The 26147-nt window shown below is 41.5% G+C and overlaps 1 protein-coding gene and 1 pseudogene across 1 annotated transcript; both read right to left on the bottom strand.

Moving 5' to 3' along the window:
• LOC118235150 lies at positions 1 to 6452 on the bottom strand (annotated as a pseudogene).
• A 254-nt stretch (positions 6453 to 6706) lies between these two features.
• Positions 6707 to 25784, bottom strand: LOC118235151 (membrane transport protein XK-like). Its single transcript, XM_035432207.1, has 3 exons — positions 24375 to 25784; positions 11288 to 11547; positions 6707 to 11181 (listed from the first exon to the last, which is right to left on the bottom strand). The coding sequence occupies exons 1-3, from the start codon at positions 24716 to 24718 to the stop codon at positions 10370 to 10372; spliced, it is 1416 nt and encodes a 471-aa protein (XP_035288098.1). The 5' UTR covers positions 24719 to 25784; the 3' UTR covers positions 6707 to 10369.
• Positions 25785 to 26147: the final 363 nt, after the last annotated feature.

Raw genomic sequence — 26147 nt, forward strand, 5'->3', positions numbered from 1 at the left:
TAAAGATTTTCTCTTGCTCCTTAATAGTGCTTCGTTTAATAAGTGAAATGACAAAAGCAACACAATTTCACTGAAAAAGATTTCCCAAATATATTTACATGTATTTAAATGACAAAAGACTAGATAATGTATTTACAATATATACAGAATGTTGTAGTATTTCAGTGAAATATAGAAACTCTGAGTTGAGTGGATGTTATTAAAACAACAGTGATCAAAAACAGTATCAATCCTTGGAATGATTCTGAAAATATGAAGTTGCATTTTTTATATCTGAATATATTTCTTATTTCGTATTAAATTTGTATTAAAAGCAAGAACAGGTGAATAAGCTTGTCTCAGTTCCTGTATTTACCTGCCTTTGGGTGAACATTGCATTCAACTGGTAAAGACATGATTTTGAGGTATGTAAATATTGTATTAGCCACGAAGGCTTATAGCCTTTGTGTTCTCAGTTCACAAATACAGGAACAAGCTCCACTTGGCCATTATGCAATAGTTATCTTATATCTCTTATCTATATCTTTGATCTGCATGTTGAAAAGACACACTGATAAATGATTTATTCCTATTTACTCTAAATCATGGTTGACTTCCATGCAGCAATTTCACTCAAAAAACACAATATAATTTGCTTCTTTTTGTTACACACGCACTAGGTTGGGTGACTTACTCTCAGTCTGATATGGAAATTAAGAATGCACTTCCTTTTATGTCGTTGTGTCTTCGGCAGAGCCCGTGTTCATGCAAATGAAAAGAAAGGTGGCGAGTCACAAGAAAATTAGCATTGTGTTGTGCCCACAACTGTTGTATTTGGTCTTTTGATGCATTATGAAACTTGGTATGGTCAGTCATCAGAGGACAATCTAAAGGACTGTGGACCTCCAAGGTTAGGAGTGGAAACACCTGCTCTATGATGGTTCCCTGGTAAAGATGTTGAATGCTTTCCGCAATAGATTATGCCAAAATGCTTTACCACACAATGTCACATTTTGGTGGAATGAACCATGGATTTCTTTTTCAGGATGACTTGCTGTGATTCCAATTAGAAGTTCTCCTTGTTAAAGTAGAACTGTGTTTTTCGTGGATCCACATCTGAGAACTTCATGCATTTTTTCTTCAAGGTCTTAGCAATTCCTTCAGGGCCACACAAGAACGTGCCAACCACCGACCTGTACATATCCGTAACCAGGAAATGAAGAAAAAAAAACAACTGTCAAGGGCCTTCAGCATACCTTCACCAACACTGTTAGTTTTACCTGATAATGTTAAGATTTGTTTTTTTTCCTCTGAAGGAATTCAAAATACGAAGCAACTTTGAACAACATTGCTTCTAGTAATATGAATTTAGATGGCATATCACGCAAATTGAAAGCAACAAAGGAATTGATATGCTATGAAAAGGGGAAGGACATATCAAAACTCACGTGGGATTCTCTTTACGAATCTGTTGAAATTCTTTGTCCCAGATGGGCCTGCCATAGTGTGTCTTCTGTTTGAGACCTGTGATGATGTCAGTGTCTTGTTCAAAGTTAACATTCACATGGTGAATCTGTGGAGACAGAAAGAAAGACCTGGGCTGTAAATGAATCTGTCTGTTCAGCTCCAAATGACTGTTAATATTCTGGGTTCAAATAGTGTGGAGCCTGCCTGTACACACATGACTCTCATCCCATCCAGTGAGGTACAGTTTATAGGTAAGGAAGTCTGCCATTCCTCTCTCCTCCATCTCCATCTCAAGCAAATGCAAGAGATCTGCAAACCACTCAAAGGCATGTGTCTCCCTGCACAGCCAGTAGAGGTAGATCTAAAACCAGAAAAAAATGAATGGCTTTAAAGACCCATGAATATTTTTAAATGTATGTCAGTTCATTTATTTAAATTTCACAACAAGAAAATTTTTTGTCTAAAGCAAACTCAGAAAGCAGATTCATCATCTTCAATGCAGTAGGTAAAATTAATCTAACTAAACTAACTGGTAGTTTTTTATTTGTCAAACAAAGAGAGTTTGAATTGAGACACTTTTTCCAAAAGTACCTTTTTTGTTCTTAGTTTTGGGTTTGACTCCTTGAACTTGTACCAGACGGATTTCAGAATGGATGCAAAGGGCGTTACTCCAATTCCGCAGCCAACCAGCATACTGACTTCATAGTCAAACACATCCTCACTGGCAGTTCCAAAAGGGCCATCCACTGCCATTCTAAAGAGGAATCCATAGGTCAGCCTCCAGTAGGTCATATGACCTACTGTTGGAAATGTTTTATGGTATGTTGTTGTACAGGTGCAGGGAAGATTCCCTAGCATTTATGGATCAGCTGACACACAATGCAAGGTAAATGGAATGAGTGATCTATGCGGTTCCCACATTGGGGGAGTGTGCCTCCTGGAGGGGGAGGGGGGATCAGTGTAGCGCCTGTGAACCATGATATTCTAAAACACAACCATTATGAACACATGCTTACTAAGCTCTGTCCCATACTTAAATCACTTTGACTTCACAGGGCCATTTTTTAGACCTGCTAAAGACTCTATTCAGAAATATATGAGTGTCAGAAACATCGGCCTTACTTGGGTCCCTCAGCCCCTTCTGGCAGTTTCTCCAGAATATCGATGAGGCTTTGCGTCCAGTCACCCACAGAGCGAATGTGTACACTGAAAAAGTCTTCCTCTGGGGCAGATGTCATGGTGAAGGGGTGCCACTCCAGCTGGGAGATGGCAGGGCAGTTCAGGAAGACATACTGGCCCACTTCCATCTTAAAACTATCCTTCACCAGCTGGAGCTCGAGCACCTTCGAAGGATGGATGACAATCTGACAGAAAATAGCAAGGCAATGGTATCAGTTTCTGTGTTTCCTACAGAAAAGAGAATATTAAGATGTTGTCTACTTGTTGATTAGTTGAGGTTATGTAGTTGCCTTGCAAAGTCATAGTTACCACTGCTCACTCACCTTCCTGTACCTGACAGGCTGCATGTAACGAATGAAGCGCAGCACACGTTCACACAGGTACAGGACCATGGGACCAATTACCCACATCCAAGTCTGAAGCAGAAAAGAGTGCAAGAGATCTACGATCAATGACCAGATTCACCAAGATCAATGACCCAGCCAACACATTATTGTAACAGGCCATTTTGGAACTGATACCATCAGGACCTAGTTTTTGGACAAACAGCACTGGACAAAATAAGCACTGCACACATTACCTGCGGGAAACCCCCTTCAAACTGTGGAATGGGACACTCGGGCATCTTCCCCCAGGCCAGTGGCTGGGCCTTACAGAGGGAAACATCATGATGATCAGTGTGCACCTGACCACGGACAATCCGCCTAGAGAGGATAGATAGGACAGCAAGACAGAGTGTTGGCCTGGCCAGTCAAATGGTAACACAGCTTTACAGTACAAGCCTTCGCTGAGAAGTGTCATACCCGACTCCATGAATGACCAGCCCGATGAAGAAGACGATGAAGAGGTGGTGGGTATACCAGAATACCTCATAGTAGTTCCGGCGGATGACCTCCATGGATGAGGTGATGATGAGGATGAGCGCCAGAGTGATGACAACGCCTGTGAGCCCCGCGATGGTGGTGAACGCCACGATAGTCGGCGTCTGGGGCACGGGGAACCGAGCACAGAGCATTACAACTGTGCAATTCTCATGTCATTTGGATCTCACTGCCAAGCTTGCTCTGAAGTACAAATCTGCCATGCATTCAATGTGAATGATCGCACTTTAAACTAGAGGACACTCACGGTAGAGGCTGAGAGAATAGGATTCAGGTTGGTTTGATTGGAGAGGACAGTGCTTAAGTCATCATACTGTCCTTGTCGGCTGTTGTTGTACCACTCCACATTAAATAAATGGGCAATGGTGTGCACTGCTACATAAAGATGGGCAAAAAAAATAAATGAATAAGCAAGTCATCATTTGCACCTGCATAATGAGTGGAATATCTCCTTTTCTAGTATGTTCATTAATATATGGGGTGGAGAAAAGAAAAAGATGAATCTGTTATTTAATATTACATATACATCACACTACAGCAGCTCATAACTCATTGACATGGCTAAGAAATATAGAACCCAATTTTTGTCAAAATGAAATAAATATGCCTTTATTAAGTAATCATATGAATGAATGCAGCAATCTAGAAAAATGAGTCAATAAATTCATGAAATATATAATAAATGTATATTCATTTTATGTTCCTCCCTCCAGACAAACTACAGACAAACTAGACAAACTTCCTTTCTTATTGCTCTATTTGGAGGACTTTTATCAGACATTGATATCAGTTTTTTTGTGCGTAGTCTGCAATCATCTACAAGCCAAGCTAAATCTTTGGTATGTGTAAGTTCCCTCTGACTCAATAACTGTCACCTTGAACTGAGCCAGCTAATGGATGAATTCACTATCAATCCTTACACTTTTCATTCCTGCTTTCGCTCCATCCATTTGTACAAGAAACGTGTTGCTGTCAACTCCCCCCCCCCCCCTTAACGTTGTTAAACTGGAATTTAGAATGATTTTATAACAATTGAGGTGGTGAGTAAATGAGGTGTGTACAATACCTGTCATTAAGCCAATCATGTAAGCCACCAGTTTGTGGAAAGTGAGGTTTTGGTCCAGCTGTTTTCTCGCTGAGGTTCCACAACACTGGAAAGGGTAACTGCAGTTATGTATGGTGATTTCCAAACAGTTGATTTTGGTAGGCCTAAGGTTTGGCCTATGTCACATTCTATGACTGTTTTTTCTTATTTCTCACTCTTCTTTGACTTTCACTGGCACAACTCTATTCTTCACATTGACAAATACCAATAGCAGACTCCAAAGGCAATCAAAAGCCTAGATACTGAAACCTCTCTTATACCTGCACTAAGGAAGTAACTGAACACACCTGACAACAATACCTGTGAATCCATTTTTCCAAAACATTATGGTGGGGGGGGGGGGCTACATATAAAAAGTGCTGGAATTTATACATAGTGAAAATAAAATGTATAAAAATAGCCTTTAATAAAAGCTGAGAATTTGAACTGTGTGAGAATTGATTACACATCTAAAATTGTCAAGTATAGAGCCAAATACAGAAACTTTATGGAGCTCACTGTGCACACTTGAGTATTGAGCAATGTCAATGTTATGACTGATAATGACTAACTCAGTGCCCCACACACCGGAGACATTCCAGTGTGGCTGCTGCCTCTCAGTGGCGCTGGAATATCAGTGTGAAACCGAAAGACTCACCATTAAGGACCCCCGTACGAGTGACAGTAGGTTACGGCACACTGGCAGCAGGATCAGCATGCAGTTGAAGTTGAGAACTGCAGCTGGGGCCCGGGCCCACGGCCAGTGCAGACTAAAAGGACAATAAAGAAAATGCAGAAATGCAGTATTCCTAAATCTCACTGCAGCCAGAACAAGACTCTCGCAGTGTGCTCCATTTTGCCCAGATTGTTGGTAACACTCACCCCGAGAATATGCCGTGTGTAGAAGAATCGTTCCTCCAGATTATAAAGACGATAGTAGTAGACAAAAAGAAATGTATTGATGGCCATCCACACACCCTGTGAGAACAGACACTCAGGATTGTTTAACAATGTAAAATTTAAGAGGATTACTAATCTGGTCATGCAGTTAATCACATTTAAATTGTCGTTATATTGAACAAACTATGTTTGGTACCTTTGATATTGAAGATTAAGCTACAAGTGATATTAATGTAATTTTAACGTACAACTGTCCCTTTCACTATTTATTTTAATTTTTTTTTTCTTGTAGGTTGTCTTAATGAATGTAGTTCTTTAAAAACAGATCTGATGTAAATAAAAAATACCGCATGAGGTGTAGCTATACATGAAGATTAAACAACACAATATAATTTTTAAACAAGCATTTGAGGATATATAAATACAATTTTGACATATGGTGTGTTATATTGAAAAATGAAAGCTGTTATATATAGTAAAGAATTTACCTACCAGTATAGAAGCAGACAGTCCATGGCTAATAATCCATTTACTCATTTTTGGGGAGAGTATGTCACACACTTTCAACACGTCTCACTGATCAACTATGGGAGAACTTCTTCCAAGGTTTACTTATATATGATAACAGGTCAAACCACGCCTTTACCCATAGGCACGTAAAAGGTGTAATAAACCTGGGAATGGCAGGATAGGTCAAACCAGTGGCAGCAGGAAACAGCAATTTTCAGGAAATGTTCTGAAAGTAATAAAACACTTCCTTTTGTTGATACATACCATGATGTCAAAGTATCAACAGTTATCGCTGTAAGTGTCAAAGTATCAACAGTTATCACTGTACCACGTACAAAGAAAGTTAATTAGGGCCATATGTAATATTTTAAAGGGCCTTAAAGGCACCTACATTTTAAATTAATAGTATCAGAGAGAAAATGTTTGCTTACTGTTAACACATTGGCTTGCGCTGAAAATCATCCACTAAACACCACACAAAACATTTGGAAATATTGCTAGTTCCTCTGACTTTTAGCTTCAAGTAAAGAAATACACACTGGCAGCAAGGATTGAACTGACTATTCATGACCAGGCATCTTTGAAATGCAGCAAAATCAGCAGCCCTCTTTAATAATCAGATAATACATCGTGGCACATACTAGAGGGACAATCGGTGCTACTTTAAGTACCAGATAATAAACATTCTAGCCACACAGAAGTTTGCCATTCAAGTTTTTAAAACAAGTATAGAGTCAAAGGTACAGCAGCACACAGGCACTTCAGTGTAACAGGTAACAAAACTGCGCTATGATCAACCGTACAGTCACTGTTGAGGCTCCATGTAGGAATTATAGCAGCACATTCACATGATTGTTATTGATGTAGGCTAATGAACAATACAGTTGCGGCTGTGTCCAACATAACATCTTGCCTTGCATTAAACAACAGCAAACAGCACATACTATTTAAATATTTAATGTTTACAAAAAAAATAAAAAATTACCCGCCACAGATGAATGAATGCTAAATGGTTTTCCTTTCCCCACTGACAGACCTGCTTTATGCCGATCATAGTCTGTTCAGCTTCCAAATATTTCAGGGTCAATGCAAACAAACACATTTAAATCTTAAGGGTTCAGTATAGTATATAGGTTGAAACTAATTTCACATCTAACATGTCACAGGTTTCATTATTCAAGTCTGTTCTTATCAAAAAACTGTCAGAAGTGTTAAAGAAATTAAAATGCATTCCTAAATTCCCGAGTGACTTAGGCCAAATCTCATATGTTAAATGCTAAGAAAAGAGTTGATTACTATCACTCTGGTTAAAATGTGTGTATAGTGCAGAACTGTGGCTGAAGTTATTTTTTAAAACCTATAACTGCTCAAGTGTGACGCCTGCCTTTGTGTATCTCTGTTGTACTAGCATACAGAGGCACAAAATGACTGGTCATGTCACTTTGTACGAGAAACCATGTGAGGAAACGAAGTAAGTTCTGAGTCACCTAGTCAGGTGATGTCACAAAGGAAGGAGGAACACATGCAGTTCAGTAGGTGAGCATTATCTTTTTTGTTCTTGGAATATTTGGTTTGTACACGTGTGCTGTTTAATTTGATTGCCTTTTTGTTGTTTGTGTTCTCTTAGTGACAAGGTTCATTTAGAGTTGGCAGAGTTTTTAGTGGATCTGGTTTGATTGAGGAACTTGGTTCTTGATTTTGTGAGGACGCTCTCAGAGATTCAGAAGTTCGGTTGAAGTGTCTTCCCTGTGGCCTGCTCTGTATCCCTGAGTCTCTTCCTGTTTAAGCCCCACTTACACCCCCATCAATAAGCTGTTACCTGCTATTGCGACACAGTAGAATGCATTCTTCATGATATACACAGACTGTCCTTTTCTATCAAGGCACTGGTTTCACAAAGTAGTTTTTTCTTTCAATTGTAAAACATCTCGAAAATTAAAGTTAATGATGCACCGAATCCAGGAATTGACTCGAATTTGAATACCTGTTTTTTTAAAAAAAGAGAGATTCTAGTTGCAAAGCCTGAATTTCATGTGCTTAACAGCAATGCTGATTAATGCTGCTGGAAATGTGGCATGCAACATTGGCATAATTCACTGTATGCCACGGTGAATTATGTCATGGCTGAAAAGTACATATACTGACAAATAAAAACTATAAAGGCCCAGCATGACAACATTTCACTGTGCAAGATGAGGACTCCAGAAAAACAAGAGACATTAGTCATATCCTGCAATGCAGAATAATATCAAGGTGGAGGTAACACAGCATAACTGTGAAACATTTGCACCTGGAACATGTTGTTGGGCCATTTGCTTGCCTAGTGACAGTCGTTACAGTTGCAGAAGGAGGTTCTTTCAGATCATGAGATGAAAGGTGCTAAAAAATGCAATGCATTAGGAAGCAGCTATGATTCAGCTGATCCTGATCCTACAGTGGAAATGTCACACATTTATTTGAACACAGAAAGAAAAGGCTGGAATAACTGCAATGATGCTAATTTGCAGCCTGTATAATTTGCAGGCCGTTATTACGAACATGATGGTAACATTGCTCCATTGAAAATGATGTCTGCTACAGCTACTTACGTGATAATGGTACCTAATATTATATACAAAGCCACAATGATGTGCATATTGAGTAAGCACAGCCACTGGTGAATCAGGAGAATCTAGATGTGCCATACAGACATGCAAGTGGACACCCAATCCTAATGGTGTACATTGACCACACGATTTATGAGAATGATAAGCATAGATGTACAGTGTGAAGTTTTTCATGGCAGACAGAAGACAAATTGAAGTTCTTTACTGTAATAAAGATAACTTTCTTTTAAATGTTGCATTGCTGAAAGACAGTGAAGCCAGGACATGCATGAAAATGTAGGATTCACACACACAATCCAGTTGGGCGTGTATAACAGTCTGTTCTTCGATCAACAAAGCATCCATTTCCAGGAGAACAGGGTGAATGCAAGCACATATGACATTTGATGTTTGCATTCAGAGAATTAATTGGACTTAATTGCTGTACAGCCAACTGTTTTATGTTGAATTTAGCATCTGGCAGAAGCTGAAAAGTACGGAATTGGTGCATCCCCTTTTAAAACAAAATACACAGGCATTGCTTGAAGCATGTACAAGCAAAATGTAAATTAAAGACACATGGTGCAAATCTAGATACAGTACAAGGCGTATTTACAAACCGCTACCTGTCAAGGCCATCCAAAGAGGGTGATTCATAAAAGTATATTTAAATATAAGGAGAAATGGACACCATTCTATTAGTATTTTCCAATTCGTAAACATCAGATACAGGGGCTATTTTTTGTTTTGGTTGTCAGAAAAACTTCCTCCCTCTTTCTAAATTTTTTACATTCTTAAGGTGACAAAAAAAATAAATGGACAAGATCATCGTAACAATACCAACTGCTTCTATGTAGTCAGGCAGAAGGGATATTGATTACATGAATAAATATGAATCAATTCACTTGCCTGAATCATGATTGGCAGATTGAATTGTGCTTTCTGGTTTTGAATCACAATGCAAAAAAATATCTGTGGAGAAGTGGGGTCTTCTTCTGGCAAGCCATTATGGTAACATCACACGCTAAAATTGTAATTTTGTTCCGGAAGAGAATCTCTGCTGTATATATTTACCCCTTAATTTGATTATAAATGGACTTTTATTAAAATATGAAATTCAGTGACATCGTTAGCTTTCTTTAACCACTTCATGATTTGATTAACAGAATCAATGGTACCAGCTTTGCCATTTGCAATTTATGCTAACAGCTTAGCTAGTGACAGCCTGCACATCACATACATTACGATCCATAGGTATTTGGAAAGTGAATCTATTCTTGTTGTTTTGGTTTCGGTACTCCACCACATTGGATTTGAAATGAAACAATGAATATGAGGTTAAAGTGCAGAGTGACCTTTAATTTGATTTAATTTACGTCCATATCTGGTGATCCATGTAGGAATTACAGCCCTTTTTATACATAGTCCCCCCGTGTATACATGCATGCATCAGCAGAACCTGCCTTCAATTCTTTCCATAATAGCACTCGCGCGTGTTCTAAGTTTATTTGTTCTTGTTACCTGCACATTAATGTACTGCAAAGAGTATGTGTTAATAAGCTGACAGCAATCGTTTGGATGCTACTTTTAAGAATCAGTTTAGGATATCACTGCTTGGATCTGATATGACAGCTTTTAGGAATCACCCCGAGTGTCCGTAGTGCAGATGTCTGAACGAGGCCAGACAGTTTTCCTGACCGTCCATCCCTACGGTAGGAAAAGCTCATCCGCGGGAGCTTTTTTCTTCTCCCCGTCTCTCCGTGCAACGCCGAAGAGCGGCCCGCTCAGTCCACGGCCTCGACCTCCTCGAAAAGCGCCGCCTCGTAGTCGCCCAGCTGGCTGGTGAGGTCGGGGGGGAGCGGGAGCGTCTCGGCGGCGGCGGCGGCGTCGCTGGGGGTGGAGGGGAGGCTGCGGGCATCCCTCCTGCAGCACACACAGCGCAGGCAGTCGGCCACGTTGTGCCTGAAGAGGCGCCGGCAGGGGTGGCAGTACTGGTAGAACAGCATCATGAAGAGGACGGCCAGGCTGTAGCCTATCAGCAGCTGCACGGCCAGCAGGGGGCTGCACACGTACTCGTAGAAGTCCGTCTTGAAGAAGTACCACATGAGCACCAGGAAGACGTTCTCCAGGAAGCGGGCCGAGTAGTACAGGGCCAGGCGGCCCCAGCTCATCTGCTTCTCGATGAGGTCGCGGTGGGCCAGGTTCAGCTGCACCGCCGACCAGCAGAAGATGTTGATGCAGGCGTAGAGGAAGGTGACCATGCACAGCACCACCGTGGTGCCCAGCTTGCTCATGTTCTTCTCCACGTTCTCGGGCAGCGAGGCCTTCCTCCGCCAGAACTCCACCCAGGGCAGGAAGAAGAAGAAGAGCAGGTTGGCCAGCCCCACGGGCACCACCCAGTAGGTGAGCGCCGTGCTGAAGAGCACCAGGGCTGTGGTTCGAGTGGCGATCTCCAGCCCCCGCCACAGCGCCATGCACACGTAGGCCACAGGGCGCAGCCGCACCTTGTAGTCGTCGTACTTGATCTGGATGGCGAGCACGCTGCACACCACGGCCCCGTAGGTGATGGAGACGAGCGTGATGGCGATAAGGACCACTGCAACACAGAGGGAGAAGACAGCGGTTTACAGGCAGTGAAAACAGGCTGGTCTTCTTGCTCCGCCCTGATGGCGAGAGCTGGATGTGGGGGGGGAGGGACCCACCTCTGGCATTTAGCAAGTATTTCTCCTGGATTGTGGCGTAGAGCTGCAGGGTGAGCTGAGGGGTGGAGCCCAGGAAGGCCTGGATGACGGCGGTGCGTTTGAAGGCGTTGCGGTGGGCGGCCAGCTTGCGCTCCGAGTGGCCGATCTCCCACTCCATGGGCGTTCCCTGGCCATTCTTGAGCTTGATCTTCCGGGAGATGGTGACGTACGGCTCCTCCTTCCGACCAGCCTGGAAGTATATCACCAAGGCCTCGATACACCTGCCGGAGAGAGGGTGAGAGTCAGGTTGGCAAAAAGTGGGACTGGAAGAGAGAGAGAGAGAGTGGGCAAGTTGACACAAAGAAGGACCAAGAAAGAGAGAGCAAATCTGTCAATCCAGCTCTCAAATGTCTCCACAACATTACAAAAAAATAAATAAATAAATAGAACCATCGTTTAACTTAGGGGTGGGCAATTTTACTCCTTGGGGGCCATTGTGTATGCAGGTTTTTTCTCCACAAATCACCCTGGATAACTGGCTGTATACACCAACACTGGTTCACTCATAGATTATCGCATTAGACCAATTCGTACAGGGACGCAAAAACAGTCTTCAGCTGTCATTCATACTCTTGCCAAAAAATGTAGCAAAAATGTCAGATGGCGTAAATGTTACGGCTAATTGAGTAATTAAGGCCAGAAGCTGGCATGAAAATCAGAAACAGATATGGCCCTCGTTACCCATCACGGATTTAACTGGACAGATACTTTACTCTATTACAAACGTCATCAGTTTTTTAATGCCTCCACGTTCTTACATTCTTCTAACTATTATTAAAATCTACTGTTCAGCAATCTACTGAGAAGGTGATATAATGTGTAATCCCCAGCAGATGGTGCTCACAAACAAGCAAGAAATCAGCATCTGCGGACAGTGAAATCAAAAGGCTGGGTGTGGTGATCTTTTCCAGACATGCACACACTGCTGTTGGTAAAAGGTTGGTTTATTTTTTGTATTCAGAAAAAAAAAACTTTAAAAATCAATGCTTTCTGTTAAGAAGCAGAAGTACCAGAAGTACCATCTTATCACAGTTCCAGTGAGCAACCTGCTTCCTGTTTTGAAGAAAAAAAACAGTGCCGTTTCAACTCATAAAAAAACAGACAGGAAAAACAAGTTCACTGTTCAAAAAAAAAAAAAACAAAAAAAAAAACTGTAGAGCAGCAAACTTCACACAAATATATTTATTCTCACAAGGGACTGCCATTCTTGTGAAATCCTTAGCCGTTTATCTACGCGATATCATCTTCCTGAGATGATGTGACCGCGAGGAACCGGATGCATGTAAACACTCTTTGTGCCTCGCACAGCGGTGTGTCACCACAGTCCCTGAGCCATAGAAGTGCATGGAATGCACTGCCCGCCATTACAGTCCTCCACAGCCAGCTACGCCTGAGAGTCATATACAGCAAACTCACTGTTTCACTCATGCCATGCAGAGCACAGACTGCTGACACAAGGAGACTATTGTAAGGCACTAGGGCAGTCCCCAGGCATGTACTTCTCAACAAGCGTTAAAATATAAAAGAGGAAATATTTGTTCTAATATAGGCTATATCAATATAGGCTATGCGTTTTACATTAAAATCTTCCTACAAAATGTGATTTGCTTCACGAGCATAATGTGTTCTAATATATGCTGTGACATTTAAATGTAGGCCTAATATTCTGCATTACGTCGCCTACATAAACTAGCCTAAATAACCAGTGCACTATTGATTTATTACTTAATTATGTATACGCAATTTAAGAATAGTCTTTTTAACCATATTCAAATTAGTTGCCTTAAACACATTGGTGTCTTGGTGTGTGGCTGTTTGTGGCTGCATGTCCTGGCTGTCTGGCTGGAATAGCTCTGTCCAACTGTGGCTGGTTTGTGACACAGAGAGGGAACGGTGCAGTCCAAGAGTAATTCCACCCCCTACAGAACAAGCGCTACTGGACAGAATGTGTTTTTTGAACCAGCGATTCACATTTTCCAGAAGCGATGTATCTTAATTTGAGTAAGGGGCGGGATGTCTGGCTTTTGAAACAGGCAATTGCTATGTGATGCAATCACAGCATGACACAACAGCCATCTCTCTGACAAGTGTTTTCTGATTATATTTAGGTTAAAATCTCTATTTCAAATGAGTTCAGAACAGTTTTTTCCAGATATAATTTCAAAATAGCAGAAAGGAAGAAGACAGGGGAGAAATATTGCTGAGGGAGAAGTTATGCATTGCATGCACAAACATAAGCAGTTAATTGTGCTCAATTTCCAAGCAACAGGCTAAAGACAAACAACCGCGCCCATTTTTGTCCATTATCATGAAACCCTTTTCAGGCCAATGATTGTTTAAATAAGTAGCAACAAAGGTAGTAGTGCTCCTCGGTCGATAGAATTTCACCCAACAGCCCTCACCCATGCTTCAAAGCAATGTGGGCATCTGGCTGGCTGTTGCTGTGTTGCTGTGGTAACCTTGTGGTACTGAAAATAGCCTGCAAGAACAAGGCTGCACTTGTCTGTGCCTCGCACATCATAACTGTCACACCCTAACGGAAAAAAAAACACAGCAGACATGTCAATTACAACTTCATTTTTCTGTGCCCTGTTCCTGCCTATACCATACCTTCTCTTTGCTATGACACTGCAAGAGAGGGTTTTAAAGCATAGCGACTCCAGTCTCCAAAGACAAAGAGATCCCTGTACGGCAGTCGTTGTTTGGCAGTCGTTATGACCTGAACTAACAGTTACTGTATCCATACCAGCACTGGGTAATGTAAGTGCTTTTGGGGCGGGTCTGCGAAAACCTTGAGCTGGAGCAGAAGCCTGGTTATGCAAACTATTTCAGCAATGCTAGCTCTGAACCCCCAACCAGCTGAATCGCTCTGCTTGTTTTCTCACACGAAGGTTAACCTACGCTTTCCCTGGAAGTCTGTGTTGAGACCACGCAGAAAAGGGCCAACATTAGGCCTGTGTACGGATTAAAGCAAACCTAATGCTTGGGGGACGTAGAAACAGTCACAGAAACTGTAGAGAGTAGGGGAAGTAAACACACAAATCCAGCCAGACAATAAGGGCAATACATTGCACGGTGAGTCAGTCTGTGAAAAGCAGAGTTACACAATTCCCTTGATAAGCCTGGAAGTGGTTCATACAGGCAGTACACTTCTGTTGTGGTTCTATGATAGAGGTGCTCTCCTGTTTCCTGTCAGCAGTTTTGGTTGACTGCACATTTGGCGGGCAACAAAAGCAAACAGTTTCCAATGCAAGAGACCTGACCTGAGTTTGTAATTGCAGTTTGCATAACACAGCCTAATTTGTAAATAAATTACAAAAAGCCTTGCTAGGAAATGTCTTCATGCTGAAATTGAATTATTGCCCTCACTTGAATAATTGGGGAATTGCCCTGCTCTGATATGTTTTCAAGGTGGATTTGCATTCCCGGGGGCTGTATCACAAAGCAGGATAACTGTGTTAGCTGGATAACAGCACTGAGTTAAGACCCAACGCTACCAAATCTGCACCATGGCTTGAAGTAAAAAAGAGCTGTTCTGGGTTTTTACACAGGGCAGTGATCCTGCTAACTCAGTAAATCTGCTTTGTGATACAGGCCCCCACAAATGCACCTTGAAAAGCAAAAGAATGTAGCGTCCCCAAGAACAAGCCTGCAAAGTTACACTGGCGCCAACTAATTACGTAAAAGGTCAAATATGCAGCACATAAGACTTCTTGACAGTGGCTTCAGAAATAAACAGTGTAATCAAAACAATTCATAAACCTACCCTGTGAACAACATAACACACCCTCTTCCTGCACAACACACATTAAGCAATGTTTTTTAACAAGACCAGGATGACATCAGACTTTAAATCCACCCACTCGTCACAATGCCTTGAGTTGTAACGTGTGCTATGTTTTCAGTTATCTTACTGTGTTTTGTACAAGCATTAGGCTATCAGCTGCTCCACAATCATGAAACCGGTGTTGGTTACTGAGTCTGACAGTCATCACCACTACAGCTTGAGTAAAGTGGATGTCCCTAATTCTGTAATGAGCCACTGATTATACCATTCAGAGCTATGGAGAATGTAATTCATTGAACAACAGAAGAGGTAGGCTACTCTGGCGCCAATGACCGGCATTTCCTCGGTATTCTACAGTCTCAACCTAGAGAATTTTCAGCAAAGAGAAATGCATATGTATGAATGTATAACAACGTATTCAGAAAGTGTACCTAATGGGCATAACTAAGCCTGAGGATGAATGCAATACAGAGTGTTGAATCAAATGTTATATCTTTGGCATGGCAAGTACCAACAAATGAAATGGCTTTTCCGACCGGGGAGAACAGTATCCCCGATGTCCCCCAATGACATTCTGACACTGGCGGCCTAGCATCGGATGGCTAATTATAGACGGAAGGCTGAAGCCTGAACTCTTTCCCACTGCTCAGGCAGAATGCTCTGTGCTCACAGACGCCAGTAATATGTTCCCTGATAGATACGCTACTCCCTCCTTCAGCTCTGCAAGGGGTGAGGTAGCCAGACCTCGATTCTGTCCGTGGTGAGGACAGTGAATGGAGACCCAATTCCTGTAATGCTCAGAGGACACAAGTAACCAAAGCACTGCCAAGCTATCTTTCTCAAACGAACCAGGGTTGGAGCCCAATTCCATTTACATTCAGTACATTTTAAAAATTAATTGGAATTCAATTCACAAATTCCACAAATACTCAAATATAAAGGGGATTTTTAAATAAAGGAGCTGAATTAACTGAACTGAAAAGATACTGACCACAATCCTTCTAGGAGCCAATAATTTCCTACCAGTAGTGCAGATATTTTATTTTCAGAAAATCCTGGTTTAAGGAATTATCAAGGTCACAGAGAATATGCTATATGCCTGCATGTATAGGCCTGTGCACATAACCTGATTCCTATAGCAAGCAAGGCTTGGTGATGCTTTGATGTCAGGCCAAATTTTTCAATACAGTATAAGATACACTGGCCTGACATGCCGTTTCCAAAGTGAAATCAAATCAAGGTGCAAATCAGCTAATTCTTTTCTCTCTGATCTCCACAATCTAAGGATCTAATGTGCTTTTTTTCCTTAAATTATTTTGGCCAAACTTTATAAATTATGCAATGCTACTTTGCCACATTTCATCACATGCCTGCTTGTATCTGTGTCATCAGATCCTACCCCTGACCACAGTTGCAATATTTCATAAAAAGTCCTTTTTTATTGAGTTTGCCATGCTGGACAAGTAGGCTAGTGGTATCGGCTGTTAAAGATGATGCCACTCTTGGCTGTTGGAGGGCTCATTTGGTTAAGGCACGACACTGTGGTGCATGGATGAACCTCACAGCCTGTGGTCCGATCCAGTCTGTGACAGTGTCAAAAAATATTCAAGTTCGAAAACTATTCGAAAATCTTTCTTTTTTTTAAAGTTTGAACCTAAATTTGAGCATTCGAATATTAGTTTTGGATCCCACATATTGTAATTAACAGGCAGGCTTTAATTTCTTGCGGCGAATCATGTTCATGCCTCTGGTTCATGCACGCAAAGTTCATTTCCTGTGTTAACATGACTTCCTCTGTCAACAAAAAACGTTCTGCCCTGGACCCAGGGCAAGTGGATCGTCTGGTTTACTAGTCAGCTAGCCTCGTGAGTCTCTTTTTTCACTTCGTTAACAGATCTGGTCAGCTGAAAATTTAGGCAAAATAATGTTCCCATGGCAGGCTGTTTCCTTTCTTTTCTGAAGATTTTGATAAAACTGGACGATGAAAGAAGTTAAACAAACTAAACAGAGTAAGTAATTTATGTTGTTTTAGGCTACAGGTATTAGCCGTTTGAATAGTTTTTGTGTTAAGAAATAAACGGGGATTTCCTATAAACAATAATTTCCTGTGATTAATAAATGCCGATTTGTGGCAAATTACATCCACAAGAAAGTGCTTTATTCATTTGCGCATTAGGCTATAGAAACTGAAGGGGGCTCATTTATAAAATGAACTTGTGTGCATACGTCAAGTGAAGACCAGACGTAGAGCCATGACCGTTTCCTCGGTCAAATCGAGTCATGTTAAAATTTTATAAATCACTACTTTGACGTGATTTTCTACGCATGCCCCACGTCTAAAATACGTTTTATAAATAAGGCCCCAGATGTAGTAACCTAGTATTAAAGTTCACCGATGTCCTCTATTCTACTGCCCGCTTGTGGAAAATAACGTGCAGGCCAGTTTAGAGGGAGCGTCACGTGCATATTGCGCCCGACAACAAGCAGCTTATTTTTGTGAATTATAGGCAAATGATACTCGAATATATTCCAACTCTAACTAATTACAAAAGCTAATGTTCAAACTCAACTTCATGGCCCTTTTGACAGCCTTAGTGTCGACTCCATAGGGTGACGCACAATTGGTAACTGCATCATCCAGGGTATGTGGGGGTTCAGTCAGTTAGAGGTCCACATTTCCTCGCTCTCTTGCATCCTCTGCTAGTCAATCAGGCGCCCCTAGATTGCAGTCAAAGCCGGATATGAAAGGTCTTCCTCCAACTCCACTCTCGGCAAGCATTGTGAAAAGAAGCAGCTGGCACTACTGCAGGTTTCAGAGGAGAACCGTGGATTTCTACACTATTCCAAATCGGCAATGGGGTTTGCACATGGCTGCAGCCGCAGGCGATTGGCCATTCCAAATTAGGGTAGGTATTGCATGTGCTTAGTTCTCTGCACCATATTTATATACATATATAAAAAATATATGATACCACCCTTAATGACAACATCAGTAGGGTCAGGGAATTCCCCGTGCAATGTAACCCCTAATGTTAAGCAGCTGAATTAACTGTTGCTGCTTGCTAAGAGGAAACCCTTGATCCGAACTCTGTAGATAACTCAGAAGGGCGGCGTCATGTTTAACAGCCAACACCACTGCATCCGCCCTTGCATTATATTGCATGACATAGGCTAGGTCAGAGAAGTGAGAAAATGGATCCAAAGAAACAAGATTACAGAACATCATTTTTTGATGTTTAAATCGATCAATGAATGTTCTAAGTTAGTAATAAGTCCCATGACTCATGCTGGTTTATCTTATAGCAGTCCACCCTCCCAGCAGAGTAAAATTGTCCTGCAGCCACAAATAGTAATTGGGACCACTGTTGTTTAATTTACACAGAAGTGCAAATAGTCCAGAGGTCGCACCCTCCTTTTCTCTGACTGGCTCAGTTAAACAGTTGTTTGCTCACAGTCGACCAAAGTCTACACACTACAGTGTATGTGGAATCAGGGGATAATATTCTGGACATTATTCAGCCATAAGCTGGCAGTTCCATATTGGGTGAATTTCCTTGGCTAAATGTTCATAATCACCTGTATTATCAGTCTGTTTTAATTCAGGACAACATGTTTGCAAGGACCAGCCAATAACATAATCCCTTCTTTACCTAAATAATGATTCTGTCACAGGGTTGCTTTAGTGTTGTTTTGTACATAACCCTTTGCTCATAAAACCCAATGTTAATCTGGCTTTAAAATGCCTTAGGTTCTTGACATGGAAATTTGTTAAAGCAGTAAGAAAATGTTAGTAAAAAGACAAGCTGAACAGGTCTAAACCAGATCTCGGTAAACAATGTTGCACCTCAGGATCTAACAATAACATGAAATGTGTAGTTTACAACCCCATGCATTTAAAAAGGCCATTTCTATCTGGGTGCACCACTCTTAAATAAAGCCCTACGACTTTGTTAGGAAATATGTGCAGAATTATTCATGGTATACACGCAATGTAGGCTACATAAAAATGAAACTCTACGGTTTATTTCACAAAATTCACATGAGCTAGTGACAAAATGATTAAACAAATTTCACCCCCAACCTATTTCCCACCACTGCAAAAAGAATTGTGCAGTGAAATTTTTCAAGGGTTTTTCCAAGATGTCCCAAAACCTCTCCCCACTGCACACTGCGGATAATGTTTTGAACACATTATCTACACCACAAAACAGGTTTCCGTCACTCAAAATCACTTTTCTTTTTTTTTTTTTTACAGATAATCAATTCTAACATGTTTTTCAGTGTCAATATCTTACAAGAATAATTCTGTTGACGCATTGTTGAATGCTGAAATATGTTAGCAGGAGTTATAACAGAAAATGAATATTAGTTTGGGTTTAACTTGTGTTGCTGCGGCTAACATTACTGCTGCGAATGTTACTCACATTGCCAGTTTGTTAGAAGCTTTACAAAAGAAAGAGATGGTCTGTATCTGTGGCAGCTGCAGCAGCAGATTGTAGCTTGCAGCTGTGAGTGTTGTTCACCTTCCAAACGTTCCATGAGTGTCAAACAATGGAAAACTTTTCGATGTGAAATCATAAATCTGAAACTAACATTTTCGTGCCATTGACACAAAAAACACAAGCAACTAGGTGAAGCTACTTCCCAAACTAAGTCTAGCTAAAAAGCTGAAGGGGGAGTAGCGTACAGAATGTCGGTGTGGCATAAAAGGAAATAATAAGGAGAACACTAAACTTGCTTTTTCAGTGAACTCATATGCCCACCAGTGGGGCTATCACTTTATCTAGCATCCCCTCTTCAAGGGAATCTCCACTGTATACATATGAAAATAAAGCCTGTAATCGAGATCCTCTTTTTCAAGCTCTTTAATTAGGCTAGTTCTGTCACAGTGTAAAACCTCTTCCCCTGATCCGGCATAATTATAAACACATTTTACAGCACATTAGTAAGTTGTCCTGAGACCCAGCTCGCTCCAGGCTGTGCACACTCCCTACTTGTCAGCATATAGGTTATGCACACCCCCCCCCCCCCCAGTGAATGGCTGGACCCATTAACACCAATGAGGGCTCACTTGATCACCTGAAAGGGTACAGTCTTGTTTAATTCATTCCATAAATTTATTGGCTTAAAATTAAACCTATAGTTGTTCAGATAAACACACACCTGCTATACAAAATGCTACTGTACTAAAGAATGCATGGGGTGGTCAGATAAGCCAGCCATGTTCTAAATTTTGAAAATAGCACTTGACCAAGCTAACAGTTTTCACTTGTGGTGTATCCAATACTTGCATCTGTATGGCTCTTTCGTCTAAGTAAATGTTTCTGTAATCCATAATGCCTAAACCGCAAGTGAATGCAGTGTGTTACACATGGACATTTAAAACTTTTTTCTGAATAATTTATTCGCTAATCTGAGGTACTCTTCTGAAAGCTGAATGGGTATATAATTTTTTCATGCAAAAATTAAGGAGACCAAATAAACTTTTTAAATATACTTTCTATGGGTTAAGATTTGTGTTTGTGTGTAATAAGTGATTTGGGGATGGGGAGGCTCCTTTTATTTTACTGCCATTTAGGCTATTGCCCTGAGCACTGATAATGACTAACAAGTTGCGTTGTTGGCCAGAAAGGAGTCTGCAGCTACTGAGCTTTAATTTGCGGCATGTTTCTTGCCCATTTTTTAATGAATTGTGGACCTTTACATTGTCCCCATTCTGTGGGTGCCAGTGCCCACACCGCTAGTTGGCAGGGGGCAAGAACTACAACAAATAAATGTCTTGATTTTTAATCAAATGTGCATTCTATGCATTTTAGTTTTTTTTTCTTCTTTGCAGCGTTCCATTCCAAGTTCTCCATTTAAAGGAAACCCTTTACCATTGGCAATAAATGGCTGAAAGCACTTACTGACAAAAGAGATGTGCTTAAGTGTATATTTAACTGAGTAGACTCTGACCGTCATATAGGCTAGTTATGACCACTTACGATTCACATGTGGGCTATTTTCATGGACCCAGGCCAACAGGCTATTATACAGAAGGCCTTGTCCTCATTCACATATAGGCTAGTCATTTAGCCAATGCTCTGATCTGGGCATATTTCTTTTTTTAATTGGCCTAGTTCCTTTAAGGACATATTACATTACAGGCATTTGGCAGACGCTCTTATCCAGAGCGACGTACAACAAAGTGTATAACCATAACCAGGAACAAGTATGACGAAACCCCTAGAGAGAAGTACCGGTCCAAGTGCAGGGAACAACCGCATAGTTCAACTTGGACCCTGAAGGTTAAACTGATTAACACTAACACAACGAGAACGGCAACAACGCAGTCTATGGAAGAAATACAAGCAGTAGTTAAGACAGTTAATGCACCTAAGTCACCTACGAAACAGCTGCCTAGTTACAACCCTAAGCTTAGTCATTTACAGGGGGGTAGGGAGGGATGGGGAGAGGTGCAACCTGAAGAGGTGTGTCTTCTGTCGTCGTTTGAAATGGGTCAGTCTCTCAGCTGTTCTGACCTCCACGGGGAGGTCATTCCACCATCGTGGGGCCAGAACAGACAGGAGACGTGTTCTACATATACCCTCCCTTTAACCCCATCCATTAAAAAAGCCACTTGGACACTTCATAATGACACCTGGTAACCAAATGATATTATGGGTTATTACCGGTGTAAAATTCCATGTATATTTTACACTACATGCTCATGGAAGAAGTAGTGGCTTGCTTTCTCCCTGCCTGTTACCTTCCCTCTCCCGCTCCTTCTCCCCCCTCTCCACCTCCTTCTCCTTGCTCTTGCCTCGCAACCTCTTGCAGCAGCAGGTCTGGAAGCTATTATAAAATAAACACACTAGCTAACTAGTTTACTAATCCACTGATTGAGGTCCACTGATTGAAGTTCACAACAAATACCCCAACCCCATCAACATGTCAAAATATTCTCAATTCTCACTATTCTCTAAATATTTTTTATTATTCTTCAGTATGCCTACTCTTTATTTATAAGAGTACTGAATAAAAAACATATATATATTGAGAATGTATTTAGACGCTCACCGATATATAAAATGGGACATGGCCTATGCTGTGGAGTCAAAGCCGTTTTCACTGTCCTCCTGAGAACTATTCACTCAGATGAGTGTTTTCTTCCAAGACTGCCAAATCCAGAGTTTTCTGTTTAGACTTAGGAATTGCAAAATAATTTTTGGCTGGACCGCAACAGCGGGGCCAGCCCTACAAACGCGAATGTCTGTGAATGACTGAGTGACTGAGTGATGAAGTTACATCATTGGTCAGCCGAGTTATGAAGTTACACCATTGGTCGGACGGATCACGTGTGTTAGGTCCAGCCATATACTAGGTTTCCTAGTCTTGTTTGTTGTAAAACAACCTTCGTAGGCTTGCACACTGAAAAGGTTATGGTTTGTTTACGCAGGAAAAACTATGCGTGTCCTTTTATGCAAGCCTAACAACCAATACACGGTTAGAAACATAATTTCATTATCTAAAATGTTTCTCAGTTGTCACTATAATAGCTTTTCACGAACTGGCAGTGTACTGAGGAGAAGTTATACTATCCATGTTGAGTCGTTGTGGGTCCCATTGGCTATATTAAGGGATTGCTTAGCCAGTACTGGTCAGAGAGGATGATGGGTGAGCTTGTTTTGTTACAGAGAATCTATACAAACCGGAGATGACAACATACTTTTGTGCACAATATTTTTGGGGTGTATGCAGTGGCAAAACAGACAACAATGAGAATTCCCCTGGAGAATTTTGAAGTCAACAATGGACATTCTATCAAGGTCACTCTGAGTTAGCACGGTTTTGGGACTAAAAATGACTATGGGTTTTGTTCGCTGGATTCTTGCCGTGACAAGCATACCATTTTTATTGTGATGCGTGTCATCTGTGAATTTTTAAAACGCAAAAAAGGTGAGGACCCCCCAAGCTTGTTTTGCCACCCCACACATTACAAAATAAGCAACAGTTGTTGCTAAAACACTTGCATCACAGAATAGTTATAGCCATAGAACCATGAGTTTTAACACTTTCAAACGGTGTATGATGTGACCAGATTGATTGAAAATTTCACGATAAAAAACAGAACGGATGCCAATAAAGCCATTCCGGCCTGATTACAGTGCAACGTAAGGGGTTGCGTCAGTGGGCTCAAACGGCAACTACAGAGTCTGCAGGTCTGCAGGTCTTTTGAGGTTAATTTCAGTCGGCAGAAAATATAAGCCATGGAAACAAGGCATTCACACTTGTAAGTCAACCAATGACTTAAATGAAGCACTGAAGAGTGCAGGACATCGAAAACCAGGAGACCCTGTGGCCCTCCAGGATTTCCCTCCCCATTTTGTGTTGCCCCCCCCCCCCCCCCCCCCCCCTTCATTCAGTCCGAAACGTGATGCAGTCATCAACATGCCTTGATAAATATCCTTAACACTGGGAAAACAGTGCCATAAAGCTGTAGAGTGCCTCACTGTATATTTTAACACACTAGTAAATATGTCATGAATATCAGTATGCATTTAGCTTGCCTTTATGGCCTGCAAGACCGCACAATGCTTTTTGATTCCCTTGGCTGAGGTCCAACTGCACAGCTGTTATGATACTATGCAGGCATTCAGACTATTTTCAAAGCAGAGGGTGAAGATTGTTAATAATATATATTCCAGCTGGAAGCTGGGATATGCGAGATTTGGGGGAACAAAAGAGCAGAGAGATAAGCACAACAAACACCGAATGTCCCGGAGGGCGGGCGGGCGGGTGTTTCACAAAGTAGGATTACTGAGTTAGCTGTACAACTGCACTGAGTTAGCTGTACAACTGCGCTGAGTAAAACCTATACTACAGCTCTTTTCACTTCACTCCATTTTCCAGATTTGGGAGGGTTCCGGGTTTTACTCAGTGCAGTTTTCCGGCTAACTACGTGAAACAGGGCTCGGCTGGATAACCATACTCTTTAGTCCCACAACCAGCACCAATTCGAAGTAATTTCTTTCTAATCACTTTCTGGCGATATAGCCGAACTAGGTCTGCTGAAACCCACACCTGGCTTGAGAACAAACATCAACTGATAACAGACGTTATAGTTAAATCCAAGATAGTAGCATACTCTTGCAATGTAACTTTTACGAACAGAATGATACTCCAAAGCATTATAAAATTAAAGATATGATTGTCATTGTCAGTTCGCCTGAGACTACAACCTGCCCCCAGCAAGAACAAATTCCACAACTCGCTACATACCTGATAAGCGGTCCCAAAAGTAGGAGATGTAAAAAAAGAACGAGAGGCCGGTCTCTTCCCAAATCTCGGTGGATGAAAGTCAGGGCCAGCTGTATCAGCACAGCTGGCACTAACATAAAAGTGATAGTAAGTCCCATCCAGACGCGGTCGTCTGTCTCATTGTACATGCTACAAATGATCGCCGCACTGATGAACTCCGCAAAATACAGAACGGTGGCTAACACAACGCTGAACGGGGGCAGAATTTTACTCCTGTCACAAACCAAGTCAACGCCGTTTTGAGGTTGCGGGGATGGCTGACATTGTTGGTGGTCTAAAATTTCGTTTTCGGTTGCCGCACACATTTTGTTTTGTTATTTGCGCGCAAGCTATCTTGATCTAGGCTACACCTAGCTACAGAAATACAACAGCTCTAGTATGACAGTTGCATCCAAGCATGACCAAGCATGTGAAATTGAATATCACCTTTTATGATTGCAGTCTTAACTGCTATTTTTGCTTTTAGTAAAAGTTAATTATTTTTGGAAAGTTGTTGTTTAGAATCTAACTACATAAACATGATTTACCGAACTGATCTTAGCATAGCCTACCTAAACGTGTAGCCTAGCCCGATAAAATTCCATTGAGTGCAACTGAGCCTGTAGTGTAGCCTTTACGTGACTGAAACTTTACTAATTACACTTAATTACGTTTTATGTCGCGTATCGCTTTGCCGATCACCCCTTGTAATATAGATCGTACACTTAAGAATTCCTGTTCTTTTCTTGTCCTTTGTTGTGCTCCGTATTTTCACTGGCACCTGTCATCGGCAGAGAGTGACAGGCGAGCTAAATAGTTCAGCTACGTGGCTAGAAGAAGTAGGTTCAAGCATTCTAAACATAGAGCATGGCTAAAAACGTCGTGGTCGCGGTTATAATTGTGCTGCCATGTGATAGTAAACGTAATATTTAATTTTGGCTATTTAATTTTAGATGTGAATCAACGGAGTATTCGGTAAACTAGCCTAGCTAGAGGTAGCGGTTGTTTGTAGGGTAATTCGGCTTCTAAACGAAAATGCATGCGAGCAGATTCCGGAACCCAAATAGGCTACTACCTTAGTATTTCGGGTTATGACAAAACTGCGAGCCTCGTCGCTGTTTATCCAGGTAGGCTATAGAAATAAGACAACTGCAACGTTAGCAGCTGAACTCCTGTAAGAGATCGAATCTATGTCAGTTGCTTCGCAATATGGGCAGTGTGCCCCCATTCAGCCCAGCTGCGAAAAACGAGTTTGACAGTCTTTCAAATGGTCTTTGTAGACGTCCTATAGCTAGGTATCATTCAAAAAGCTTCGACGGAGGGTTCTCAGGATTATCTGTCAAAGGTGTGCCCCAACACGCTGACTCTGCCATCTGATTCTTCGTTACCGCCCACGGTTCCTTTAGGGTCCTAGTGCTCCTTGTTTCAAGATCATGCCTGTTGGCTGCCTCCATCTACCGCTATAGGGAAGAGGAGTCTATAAATCTTTGTTTACGAGATGAACAGGTTTTAACTTGCCTGTTTTTGTTGTGTGGTCCATGAGTAGTAGACTACCCTGGTGTATTAAGAAGAGAAGTTACATAGTTCAACATTTGAAAAACGAAGAAGCCTGTTAAGCCTCCCCTTTTCACATATTCATACATGTGGGCCCAGGCCTAATCTTTGGATACCATATCACTACCTTAGTCTCACGAGTTTCACCTTGTGTTGTTTTTAATGAAATTGTATATGACCAGTCTAAAAAAATTAAAATGA

This window comes from Anguilla anguilla, chromosome 9 (genome assembly GCF_013347855.1).
Source record: "Anguilla anguilla isolate fAngAng1 chromosome 9, fAngAng1.pri, whole genome shotgun sequence".
NCBI classification, from domain to species: domain Eukaryota; kingdom Metazoa; phylum Chordata; class Actinopteri; order Anguilliformes; family Anguillidae; genus Anguilla; species Anguilla anguilla.

Bases quoted from the DNA above. Each gene is read 5' to 3' on its own strand.
- LOC118235151 (XM_035432207.1), bottom strand. From the start codon at position 24,718: ATGTGTGCGGCAACCGAAAACGAAATTTTAGACCACCAACAATGTCAG. The intron at 11,548-24,374 runs GTATGTAGCGAG...TCTCTCCGGCAG, and splicing joins CTTTTGGGACCGCTTATCAG to GTGTATCGAGGCCTTGGTGA. The intron at 11,182-11,287 runs GTGGGTCCCTCC...TCTGTGTTGCAG, and splicing joins ATACTTGCTAAATGCCAGAG to TGGTCCTTATCGCCATCACG.